Source organism: Strix uralensis, chromosome 6, assembly GCF_047716275.1.
Source record: "Strix uralensis isolate ZFMK-TIS-50842 chromosome 6, bStrUra1, whole genome shotgun sequence".
Lineage (NCBI taxonomy): Eukaryota > Metazoa > Chordata > Aves > Strigiformes > Strigidae > Strix > Strix uralensis.
Window position 1 is genome coordinate 45,624,251 of NC_133977.1, and position 12,496 is coordinate 45,636,746.

General features: G+C 45.6%; 1 protein-coding gene across 4 annotated transcripts in view; it reads left to right on the forward strand.

The window, feature by feature from the left end:
- Positions 1-1,098: 1,098 nt before the first annotated feature.
- TANC1 (tetratricopeptide repeat, ankyrin repeat and coiled-coil containing 1) overlaps positions 1,099-12,496 on the forward strand; it is an 88,858-nt gene continuing 77,460 nt past the window's right edge. Inside the window, exon 1 of one of the 4 annotated variants that reach the window (XM_074873930.1) lies at positions 1,099-1,172. Coding sequence is in view for 1 of the 4 variants with exons in the window: in XM_074873931.1 (XP_074730032.1) it covers positions 3,284-3,302 (19 nt within the window). In the remaining 3 variants the exon portion in view is untranslated. Of the gene's footprint in view, positions 1,173-1,899; positions 1,922-2,032; positions 2,055-3,195; positions 3,303-12,496 lie in introns of those variants that run through there. The other 3 variants (XM_074873929.1, XM_074873935.1, XM_074873931.1) reach the window with 3 other exon arrangements.

Sequence of the window (12,496 nt, forward strand, 5' to 3'; positions counted from 1 at the left end):
TCGGGGGTACCATGGGTTGGCATCAGGTGTGCCACAGTAAGTGTCAGTACCTCATTTCCTTTCTCGTAAGCCCCCTTTTGAGCTATCTTTTTGAGGAACTAAGTATTTTGAAACTCTTACTGCTAGGCATCATTTTCAGCCTTCAGATCATTTCTGTGGTTCTCTTCTGCACCCTGATTTTTCAGTATCTTGGAAAACACGGGTAGAGAGACTGGACACCGTGTTCCACAGCCGGTTTTACCAGAGCTGTCTTGAGCAGCAATGCCACCTCTCTGCTCGTGCTCGCTAATCCCTTGTTTGTACAGGCACAGAGCGCACCAGGTTGGTTTTGGTGCAGCACCGTTGCTGTTGCACGGCTGCACCGTTACAGCCCCGAGTCCTCGCAGAGGTGCTGCTCTCCCCGACGGAGCGGGGGCCACGTTCCTTGTTCCTGAAGGAGTGATTCCCAGTCTGGCTGGCTGAACTGCCTCGCCTGGCCCGCTTTGGCAAGTACTTCGGATCCCTCCGAGGGATCTTCTGTCATTGTTATTTATATTCCACTCATCTTTTTGTCCTTGGCGGATCTTATAAGCAACAACGTAATTATTTTCGGGTTACTGATAAAAAAGGCTGAATTACTGGCGGCGCGATGCGCGCACCTGCGGGGCGGTGCGGGCCGTGGGGGGCTCCGCTTTGGGGGCGGGAGTCCCGCGGACCCGTGTTGTGCGTTTCCACAACCCGGTTTGGGGTTGCCGACATCAAACGGCGATAAACGGCTGCGGAGCGAGCTGGTGCCGGGGTGCTGGGAGGGGCACCCCCACGCCTGGGGTCCGCAGGCCGGCGGGGCCCAGACCCCGCCCTGCAGAGCCGCGGCGCCTGAGGGGGTTTCCGCGCGTCCCCACCAAGTTTTTCTGCCGGTGAAACTCCGGCCCGCGGCGGAGCGTGGCCGCGCCCGGGGGTACCCCCACAGGCCGCGGAGGGCGGACCCCGCCCGCGAGGGGCCGCGCTGAGGCGGCCACGGCCCCGCTCCGCCCCGAGTCGAGCCGGCGCTGTGGAGGGGTGCGCGGGGCGGGGCCGCGGCCGCCCGCTCCCGCTGAGCTCATCCCGCCCAGGCGCCGGGCCGGCCGCCGAGCAGCCGAGCCCTGCCCGGGCTGCGCCGCAGGAGCCCTGGGTTGAGGGGGCCGCGCCCCGCGGTAAGTTCTCCCTCCCTCCCTCCTCCTCCTCCTCCTCCTCCTCCTCCTCCTCCCCCTCCCCGCCGGTGCGCACCCTCCGCCCGGCCTCTCCGGGGGCTGCGCGGGGCCCGGCGGGGGCGCGAGTGAAACTTTCTGACCGAGGAGCGTGTACGGGCATGTCGGGCCGGGGCTGAGGGGGCCGAGGGGACCGGCGGGGCCGAGGGGACCGAGGCGGGCGGCGGGTGTGAGGCGGCGCCTGCCCCCGTGCCGGCGCGGCGGGGCCTGGGCCGTGGCCGTGGCCGGCACAGCGGGGGCAGGGCCGGCAGGAGCGCGGAAGGGCGCGGCGTGAGGGGGCCGGCGGGGTCCGGCCGGGCCCGGGGCGGGCTGGAGGAGGCGCTCCCCGTAGGGGCGAGGCCTGGCGCTGCCAGCGCCGCCGGGATTTCCGCCTCCCCGGCACATACTTTCACGTTTCTGTGACTAGTGCCATTTCCATTCCTTTATTAGCAGAGATTCTGGAAGGGGGAAAAAAAAAAAATCTTGCTTTCAGGAAAACTTGATTTCATTGCGGTTACCTGGTTTTGATAGTAAAATGTGAAGAAGACTCTGCGGAGAACGGGAAACATGCGGCGGTTGTCTCATTCACACGAGTGTGGCAGCTGAAGTTACCGAATAGGGCTGGTAGGGCGGGTGGCTGATCTGCGAGAAGTTGGCACGGAGGGAGATGTTCAGCTGTTTACCTTTTCAGACTGGAACGGATGGTGCGGGGGCATGTGCGTATCCATTGGTAATGACCTTGTTTTGGCGACTAAAGTGGAAGGTCCTGCCCTTGGTGGTCATCAGTGTTGCCTTCTGTGATCTCAAGAATGAAACGATAAAAGGATAATTTGATTTGTCTTTTCACATGTGAGTTACTAACAACGTATAGTAACCGTGCTTTTTATAGTATGCTCTCCAAAGCTTTCTGATTTTCCAGTAGTGTTATTTCAGTTATTTGTTTGCCCTAGATTCATAACACATATTTATTGGGCAGAGAGTAAACTGGGTTCTAAATGATTGTTTTCAAAAACAGAATGTAACTGGTGACATCCTTCTGTGAGGTTGAGCCCTGGGGGGGAAAAAAGAGGGTTTTGATCTGCTTCAGTGTGATATTGAGTGGGTCCCTGCAGCCCTGTTCTCTGCTCTGTACCCACCTCCTTCTCTCCCTCCGTGGCAGTGTGAAAGTGGCACTTGTCTGGTCTGCTTCAGAGGTCACATTTTCCAACTGATGAAGCAAACGCCGCTTTACTGTTTGGAGAGCGAACAGTTGGGGATGTGGGAGGTTTGCTTTGGGCTTCTGTCATTGCTGGGTGTAAAAGAGTTTGCAAGAGGTGTGCTGGTTTAGAGTATGGTAAATGTTTTACTCATCCTGGCTTCTTGAGAGTTTTGCAGGATTATTCAGTACGTGCAAAAGTCCTATGTTAGTTTGTATTTTTGATAGTGTTGCTTAAAAATAGCCTGATGCTTATAAAATTAAAAATGCCAAGGAATGAGGGAAATCAATGTGGTACCTCGAACCCTACAGAATTTCCTCCCGCTGTAGTTTGATACGCAGTTGCCAAAAATGAACCTTTCCCATTTGTTCTCATCTGACAGCTAAGTGCTGGAAAAATAGTATTACGTTATTAAATAACTCTAGTAAACAAGGTAAGCGCAAATACAGTTTCTTTTTGCTGTTGCTAGTACAGGGTATTTAGAGCTTCATTTACATGGATGTGCTGAAGTGCTGGTTGTCTTGCTTTCTCAGTTTAGCTAACCATTGGAATGTCCAAATGGTGATGAGTTATGTCTACTTTAGAGCCAAAACATATTTGGTTCATGGCCAAAATTGCTCAGCTTCCCATAACAGTCTGTAGGAAAAAGACATTTTCTGTGTCTAACCACAGTCCTAAAGTTGATGCCATAGCAACTTTGTGATCTGAGTATGTACTTTTGAAGACAGCTAAGCAGCCTTAGCAGAGGTGTTCTGTTTTCCTTTAGCTGAACTTCTTACTGTCATCAAGATTAAACCTTTCTTTGAAGATGAAAGATTAATCAGCAAGCCTTCAAACTCTTCTCTGTGTAAGAACATCAACCTGATCTGTTGGTTATTTGTAATGACACCCATAAACATCTGTAAGTTGAAATTTATATTAATGGTTTTAAAATTAAGATTTTTCTGTAGAGATGCTGTTTTGACTCCTCTACCAGGAGCTAGATCTTCATGTTTTCCAGAAAAACAGAGAAAGGTCAGGTTTGGGTTTTGTGTGTGGGTAAGGTTTGAGAAAACTGGGTTAGTTCATGTCTTTTGGTTGCTTTCAGCTCCCAAGACTTAACATTGTGGTTGGAGAGTTTATTTATCAGAAAGGTATGGCGATAGAAAATGATAAAAGCACGTGGCCTAAAAAATGTAAGGTCTTATTTTTTAAAAATATGTTCATGTCTGGGAGGCACTGCTGTTAGAAAACTCACGCCTGAGTAAGTAAGGCATAATGTAACACCAAAGTGAAAATAAACCCCAAAGCAAGCACTGAAACAGTCCATGATCCTGAGAGCATTTGGGTTTGTATTTAACTTTAGTTTGAAAAGTACCTTGTCTATTAGAAGAAAAAATTAAAAAAGGAAAAAAAAGTTTGTTTTGGTGGAGCCTTAAACTCTCTGATCTTGTCCTGAAGGGAAGTCAGTAAAGGGATCAGTTGCTCAGTAATGAAAAATATCTATTGTGTGGCCTAATATTCATGTGTCGACTTCCTATGCTCTCTCTTACTACCTTCTCCTTTTAAAATTCACTGTTTAGCATGACTGAATAAATCCCTTGGTATTCATTGTATTTAGGGAATTCTATAAGGATGTTTCAGCATCTGATACCTGATTAGATCATTTATCTAAGTATACACTACAGAGATCATGAGGCACTCTCTTTTCTGTATTTAGCCTCACCATACACCTTTGAGAGCCTCACCATGCACCTTTAAAGCGTTCCTTTCCTGCTTACCTAGGACGGAGACAATTTTAAGTAGGGAGAGTCTGCACTGGAACACAGGTTTTCTGCCATCCAGGTTTGTGCTTCAGCAAGAGTGTGCCTTTGATCCCCTCATCACAGCTAAAACGCCCTGTTGCTTCCTCTCCCTGTGCCCCGTCTTTCAGCCGCGTAAGGAGACTAATCCTGCAGAGTTTGCTCTGTAGTTATTTCAGGTTTCTGTGCTGTGTAGGTGATCATCACTGTATAGACTTCTTCATTTGTCCTCGTCACTCCTGCCTCTTGAAATATATGTGTTGTCGTTCATGTTAATGTGACGGCTTTAACTTTTTAAAGTCCTGTTTCTCTTGCCATGTGTCGGCAATTCTGTTTTTGCTCCCTCCACCCACCGAGTGGAGGCCCATTAAGCTACAGGCTTAATCTGTAAAGGCACTTTGGTTCTGGAATATTAAGTTCTGCAGTATCTTGACTTCAGTGCTTGGCCTCCCCGTAGAGTGTGTGGAGACGCTCCTGTGCCTGAGTAACATTCACAGGGGTCTGGAAGCAGAAGGCCAGGTAACAAAAAGTGTCTGTTAGAGTTATTTCTCTGTTGTGTGACTGGGAGTAGTTGCTGGAATACGTGCTTTACTTCCTGAGGTAGTGCCATCTCCAATTTAGTATTTCACTTATTTTCTCTTCTTGATCTGGAATAATAATCTCTTAATGAGGGTGCCAATTTGAAAGCAGAAGTTCCGCTAGCTTGTTGGATGAAATGCCTTGCAGATCAGCCAGCTTGCCAGATTTGAAGTGTCTCCTCATTGGTGTCTTGTCGCATGGGATGTCAGTTCTTAAGTGTTCGCAGAGAACAGGGCTAGGCTTTGTAGGCGATACGATGCTTGAGAATCTCGTTGGGTCTTAAACAGGGATCAGCTCAGTGGTATCAGTAAATGAGATCTTGGCACAGCCACTAGCAGAAATGGGAATGTCTTTGAGGTCAAATCAAGAGCTGCTTTTAGGATCTCAATGTTGTTGCAGTTGGTGGCAATGCTCAATAAATTACTGCACATTTGACCTTTTTCTGTAAATGCTCTGTGTCAACAGGTGTAGGGGTTACGGTTTTTTAGTGATTGTGTGGTGACTTAGGGAAGCACTGCTTTGTGAAGTGCTTTTGGGCACTTCTGCAATCCAGATGACCAAAATTATTTTGGGAATAGGGCTGTTCTTTAAGTGATCTAGTTCTTCCTTGTGTACTGTGGTGAATTCAGCTAATCTAGATGTGTATGAAACTGGAAAACTAGATGCAACTTCTAGTTTTTAGAGATCTTAAATATTGTAACCACAGAAGGTACGAAGCTACAGATACGTATTTTGAATCTCTCTCTGCATTTATCAGCTGCCTTAAATTCATGGTGTTGCTTTAAAGTTAGAACTTGTGAATTATCAATAAATGCAGATTTCTATGTTTTAGATTTCTAAAACAGGGTGGTGTTAAAAGAGAAAAAACTCCATAGCCAAAAGTGGAATTGTTCACAGTCTCATTTCGGCACGCAGTAGAATTTCCCTTCTGATTAGTGATCCAAGTATTACTCAAATTTAACACCTTTCTTTAAAAAAAAGATGTGTCATATTCCAGATTTGTAAGAATTAACCTATCAAAGCGTGGAGGGTGAGCGCATGCCGCGTTCAGCATGGCGTGGGGAGTGCCATGGTTGTGCTGGTGGCGTAGGAACGGCCGCGTGGGCAGCCTCGAGGAGGAGCCGCGTTGGCAAATGCCCCTTGGGCCAGCGGCGGTGTGTGAAGGGGTGAGGTCACAGCTGGGGTCCGAAGCGTGGATGTTGGACCTCCTTCCCTTCCAGTTGTTGCTTACGCTTTCCCTTCTACCTGCCTGTTCCCCCACTCTAGCTCAGACAAATCTGTAATCAAAATGTTCCAAGAATTAGCATGTTTGTCACAAAGTCTGAAGACTTTCTAAGGAGTCTTTTCAGCTTAATCCAAGCTCCTGCTGTGGCCAGTCCTCTAATTCAACTGGCGAAGCTCTCCCGGCCATGCTGGGGAGCCTCGGCTGCTGGCCCAGCCTCTGCCTGCCTCCGGGAAGGTCGCTTGCTCCCTACACAGAAAGAACAGCAACTGCTCTTCGTGCTTGTGTTAGCTGTACCTGGGAGCATGTAACGTGCAGTTTCAGAAATGTGTAGGGCGAAAGGCTGAGGGGCTGCTGCTTGTTTGCTGCATATTTCATATATTTGATAATTAACAGCTTTAAAAGCAAAGGTGCCTGTAAAATGTTTTCTGCGTTGCATTGAAGTTATGTATAGGGTGGGGGTTGGATTTTATGTTTTGTTTTTGCCTTGTTGGTGGTGTTTTTTGCTTGGTTTGTTGCCTTTTTTTTTAAGACTCAATCTTGGTTATATTTAGATCCAGCAGGAGAGAAGCTGGATCTTGTTAGCAACACAGGAAACGCCCCGAAAGAAAGTTTTTGATGTGTATATTTGTGTGTAAATGAGAACTCTGCAGCTATATGGCTGGGGTTAGGCTGTGGGGAGCTTGGTTTAGTTTAGAGTAGTTTTGCATCTTTAAATGCTGTGTTAGGTTCTGGTGGAACTTTGCTGCCATGTACTTAATATAATAAGTATTAATTATTAAATATCTATGACTTGTCAAAAGCTGATAGTTTTAATTCAAATTCATTGCACTTAAAATAGCTGAGGTGTTTAATTGCTGAAAAGAGAGAGTCCAGATTAAACTGCTTCAGCTTTGTTTGATCTGGAAAAATATTAGAATTTGGGTAGTCTAAAGATTGTGCTTTTCTTCTTTTAGTCATTTACAATGAAATGAATCCATTTCTTTCCTAACAGATAACCCTTTCCTTAGAATCTATATTTCTGACCAAACAAGTTAGTATTTGAACAATATACAAGTAAGAATGAATAGAAACAAAATGTGACCTTTGTTTTTTGAAACTTAAATGAGATGGAAGTTGGTAGAGAGTTTAATGCGTGCGTTGGTTTTGGTTCAGGCTTGTTTTTTTGCTTTTTTTGTGTGTGTGTGGTTTTTTTGTAGTTGTTTTTTGAACAAGAATAGCAAAACACGAAATATTCTTAATGTGAATTTTGGAGGGAGAATATGTTTTATACCAGAAATGCCTCTGAGTTGAGTTGATTATTTAGTTAACATGCTTCAAGGTCTGTTCTACACTGGGCTAAATTCCCATTGAGGTCACAAGGGGATTTTTTTGTGTTAGTAAGGACTGAGTTCCTGGATTTTTATACAATATTTTCCAGAAGGTGAAAGTTTGAAGAGAAGCAGGAGGAATATTACTGCCACAAAGAGCAGACATGATTTTCTATGACAAAGTAAAATTTTCAGCATTTCCCAACTACTGATACAGAGCCTGTGTGTGCATGCAAGAATTGCTTTGAAAAGTTCAAGTGACAATGAAAAGGCATCGGGGGAGACTTCGCTTTGTCCTCAGATAAATTATACTTGGCAAAGGTAGAATGGAGTAGAGGAACATTGCGCCTTGTAGCATGATGTACCGAACTGATGTAGAGTTTCAGAATTCATTGGTGTATTTAAAACTCTGGGAATACAGAGCTGGTGTGTATAGAGTTTTTGTTTATTCCCTAAGCTATTTTTTGTACCACTGTGGTCCATTACCAGATATATTTTCTGTAAGTTTGCAGTAAGTCAATCAGTGAGTGACAGGAGCACTTTGTGAAAAGTTTTACACTCCTTCAGAGGTACTAGGCATATTTTGAAAGTTTGGGAAGAAAAGATCTAATTAACGTTGTTTGTTTTTTTTCCCCAAAATACTGCACTTTGACTTTAAAAGACAATACAGAAAGGAGGGCAAAAGTCACATTAAGTTACTTTCTTCTGCTAAAGTAGAAAGCTTTGTAAAAGTCTGCACCAGAGGAATATACTGAATGGTTTGTTAGAGAGGAGTTTTTTCTCCTCTTTTCCTTCCCGCCCCCCCATGCCTGCGCAGAGGATTCTTCCAAGGCTCTTTCCTCCTCTGCAGCAGTGTGTGCCACCAGAGTTGTGTCTTGGATCACACTGAAGAAACGGGCTTCTTGAGAGAGCTCATCTGATCAGTAAAGTGTTCCAAGAATCTGGGTAACGGGTGTCTGAGAAATCTAACACTGTCGCTCAATCTGGTAGAAACAAGATTCCTTTCTTCCTATTTTCATTATGTCTGCTAATAGGAAAACCAAATGCTTTTCTCCTTACTGGGCCTTACTTGAGCCTCCTTTCTTCAATTCTTAGTTTTCCTCAGGAGGAAAATTGAATTTTGTTTCTTTGCAGTTTTTCTTCTGTTCAGCGGATTTTGAGCTAAATGAGTTCTTGTTGGTGTTACATCTGTTCTTCATAAATTGGTGAACTCGGCTCATTTGATTTACGTGGGATGTGCAGGCATCCCATTAACAGGTTAAGGTGAGGCATTGTGTACTGTCTTGGCAAACTTGTAAAGATTTACACAGACCTAAGATTTTAATGAATCTTTGAATTTTTTTGAAGGGTACAAGTTTGTATTCTACTACTAGTTAAATTCTGGGTTTGAGGATTAAAATCTTTTTTTTGGACACTTGCCTGTGGTGGGAATGCTTTTTGGCATCTGAATTGGAGGCTTTAGCGGTGCTTGGCTGTTTAATTACTGTAAGCAATAGGACAACTGTAAAATTTTAATAAATATAGGCTTGCCAGGTATTTCATATTTTTGGTAAGAGCATGTAAGATCTTGTCTACACCAGGGAGTTATTGCAGAATGAGGCAGGGTGTGAATGTGAAACACTTTTCCCCTTGTATAGACAAGCCTTTAATTTTTCTTCAAGAGCAAACTCTGGGATGTTCCATGTCTGTTCTAGTCCCTAGTTTGAGCTCTGCAGTGGACTTGTGGCTGACAAGGAGTAGTAGGTAAAGCATGTATCTAGTTCACGCGAATAATCACCGATTTCGGTGGTCTGCTTGTGTAAAGAGAGCTCACACAGATGCTGGGTTGTGGCAGGATTGGAGGGCTTGCTTGTAAGCCCCTTGCAGTAGGTACTGCCTGTTGTAAATGTGCAAACAGAGCTTATTCTGGCACTGTAACAAGGTCTCTTGATGCTGCTGCATCGTACAGTAAAATGAGAAGTTCATTAAGGGAAAAGGAACCGGAAGAATATGGACGTTGAGAGTGTTTCCTTGTAGTGTACACTATGGAAGAATACCTGAGTCTTGTCCATAAAATAGCATAATCAAGCCATTAAAAATGGAAGGTTTGCCTTTCACAGGACTCAGTAAAAGGTAGCATCCCAGGATTGAGATGGGAGTAGGGAGGGTAATGTTTCTGCTTTGCCACATTCCTGTGGGTGAGATTTCAGGAGATAGTTGAGCCAATATAATAGTTTGTTGTGATTCAAGAGAGTGGTTTTTGCTTCCTTCTGTACCTTCCATGAGATCCTGCTCTCTTCCCTGTCATCTCTGTTGCTCGTCTGACTCTGCAGTGCAGTTCAGTAAACAGGGAAAACCACCTCAGCACTGGCACAGTGCCACGGGAATACACAGCTGACCCCTTTGATCAGCATGTAAAGACCTGCCCGTTATGACCGTAAGCAAACCGGGTTTTGCTCCTCTTAAGTAAAAGGGAAATAAGGCTATTACCCCTCCCTGCAGGGTGTTCCGAGCTGCAGTACAGTTGGGGATGCTCTCGGGAAGCAGAGGCAGTACACTGCAGATACATTCTGATTCACGTACCTTCTAGATTATGTAACTTAAATGTCTGGTCTGTAGGCAGCCTCAGGAATGTTAATGTTACATTCCCAGGCTTGCTAATTTATTCTATCCCCTTAAATTGCCACTTTATACCCTTCTTTTTGTGTGTATCTGTGGAGTTGTGCTAACGTGTCCCAGACAACAATAACAGTCCCTGTATGTTTCATGTGTTTTTCAGCCTTGTACTCCTGCTTATTTCTGCATTTGAGGATCACTTAGGACTTGCATCTTGCTCCCTTTTTTTTTTTTTTATTCTAATGGGTGTGTTTGTTAGCAGATCCACTTAGGCAGTTGCGTTCTTTGAAGGAAGTAACTCTGTCTGCATTGCATTTTTAATACGGGTTTCCAAGATCTTCTTGTATGACTTGCCCTGCTTGAGCGGGGGGGCTGGACCAGGTGACCTCCAGAGGTTCCTTCCAACCTCAGCCATTCTGTAACTCTACCCTAATCAAAGAAGTCTTCATGAGGGTGGTTACTGTCTGTCATCGTGAATATTTCAAGCTGCTGTTGCACACATACCACTCTACCTCTGGTAACTGAGGCTAGAAGATAGATATCCTAATGAAGATATCAACATCAGTTTGAAACCAGAGTAATGTATTTTAAAAGTCAAATTAAAACCTGCAAAAGTGCTTACTTAATCATAGCTATGTTCAGTTCTGGTTTTAGGCCTGTGAAGCATGAGGTATATAGTGTGTCCTTTGTATACAGAGCTTGGATGGAGCTCTGCATTTGATTGCTGGCGAAAGTGAGTAGCTGTGATTCCCAGCCATTTCAGGATCAGGCGTTTTATGACTAGGGATTATGGAAAACATACTGTCCCAGAATTTCTAAGGATAGCTGACATGGGGGAAAAAAAATTAGAACATGCACCTGTATTGGACATCAATGTCTAAAATAGAGATGTGTAGTGTTAGGAGAAAATTATTAGTAAAACTGGAGGAGAGGGACCATTTTTGTGTTTTGAAAGGGAGGAGAATTCCATGAAAAAGCAGAGAATAAAATCCTGAAAATAACCTGGTAGGATGGATGAAGAGTATAGGAGATCTGGAACAAGGTATGATAAGGAACTAAAATAGAAAAAAGCTTTGAGTTTTATCAGCACCATTGTACCATCATTCAAGGACATACAGCTGTCTGTATTAGCGTGACCTTTTTTTTTAAAAAAAAAAAAAATCTCAGGCATACTGGATTCATTGGAAACTTGGACAGTAGCTGTGGTAATGAAAAAGTCACCTTTTCTGTGTTCTGGACATCATCCTGCCTTCAACAGCTTGCTTTGTCTGCCGCTGGATTTAGCGAGGGGATCCGTGGCCGGGGCGGTTGGTGGGGGCAGGTCAGCGGCAGGTGGCACCCCCCCCGTAGCCATCTGGGAAGGAGCTCGGGGCGGGAGCAGCCACGCTCCATGGCGGGCACAGCCTGGCCTGTGCCCGCGGGCTTGGTCCTGCGGCGGTGGTGCTGTCGGTGGCCGTGCTGGTGTGGTGGCCTTCGTGACCAGTACGAGTGCCCAGGAGCAGACCCAGCCTTGGTTTCAGGAGAGGAGTGACAGTCCAAGGGCCGCGGGTGGGGGCTGTGGCGATGTGCCCACGGGGGGGGGAAGCTGAAGGAGCTGTGCTGCTGCCCCCTCCACTGCAGAGTCATTTCACTGCTGTCCTCGAAGTTCAAATTCCTTCATAGAGTGACTGTCAACTGTGTCAACGTTTTTTCCTCTTCTGAGAGATCCTCTTAGCACCTGCGGTGATCTGCCCTGCTGAGTTACCGGCCACCAGAGACAGGGCTGAAGGCTCTGAGGGGAAGAGGACGGTGGGGCGATGGCTTCTGGCGGGCAGCGCGCAGTGCGGATGGGCGCCCGCGCTCCGTAAACTCAGCACTACTTCAGCTCATCCCCTCTTCTGTCATTGCACAGCGGAGTTCTGTGAGGAAAACTGTCCACGCTCACTGTGAAGTCGCTTTCCAGTGGGTGAAAGAAATGGTAGAAGAAGCCTTCACTTTTAGACACAAAGCATCTATTTCATACCAGGTCCCACAGTGTTGCCCTTGAGTGGTGTGCATCAGCTGGTCAAGTGCTGGCAGGTTTCACTGGTGCCTGCTTTGCCTGAGTGTCAAATAATTTCACTGAGCGTTTGGAGGGAATTTGTTTTCCTTTTCTGAAAAGGTCATCAGTGAGTCTGTTAAAGTCTTTGGAAGTCAGCGGTTTTTATTTTTTTTTCCATGTACGAAGTGGTACCACTGTCACACTAGATGCAGCAGGTGGCATTTTAGGTGTACTAAAACATCCCCTTTTTAAAAACGTGACTGAGGACAGTCACGTTGTGTGTTTCTGTGTAGGCTGGTGGTAGAATCCTCTCATTTTGAGGTACAATGAAGTTTCTCAAATCTGGAGCTGCCTAATGTGTTTGGTTTTTTTTCCCCTTTGTTCTTGTTTTGGTTTGCTGGTTTGTTATGGGTAGCTTTGTAGACAAAAGAAACAAATCTGGAAATTAATGTGTGTGTTGGACCACATGCTATTTTAATATGTCCAGAAGAGACCTGTGGTGTTAGATCACTTTGAAGTCTCATTTTTTTGGATATTGCCTAGAGTACTGTTTTGAGAGCTGCCCAGTGTACTCCACTGAAATTCTCA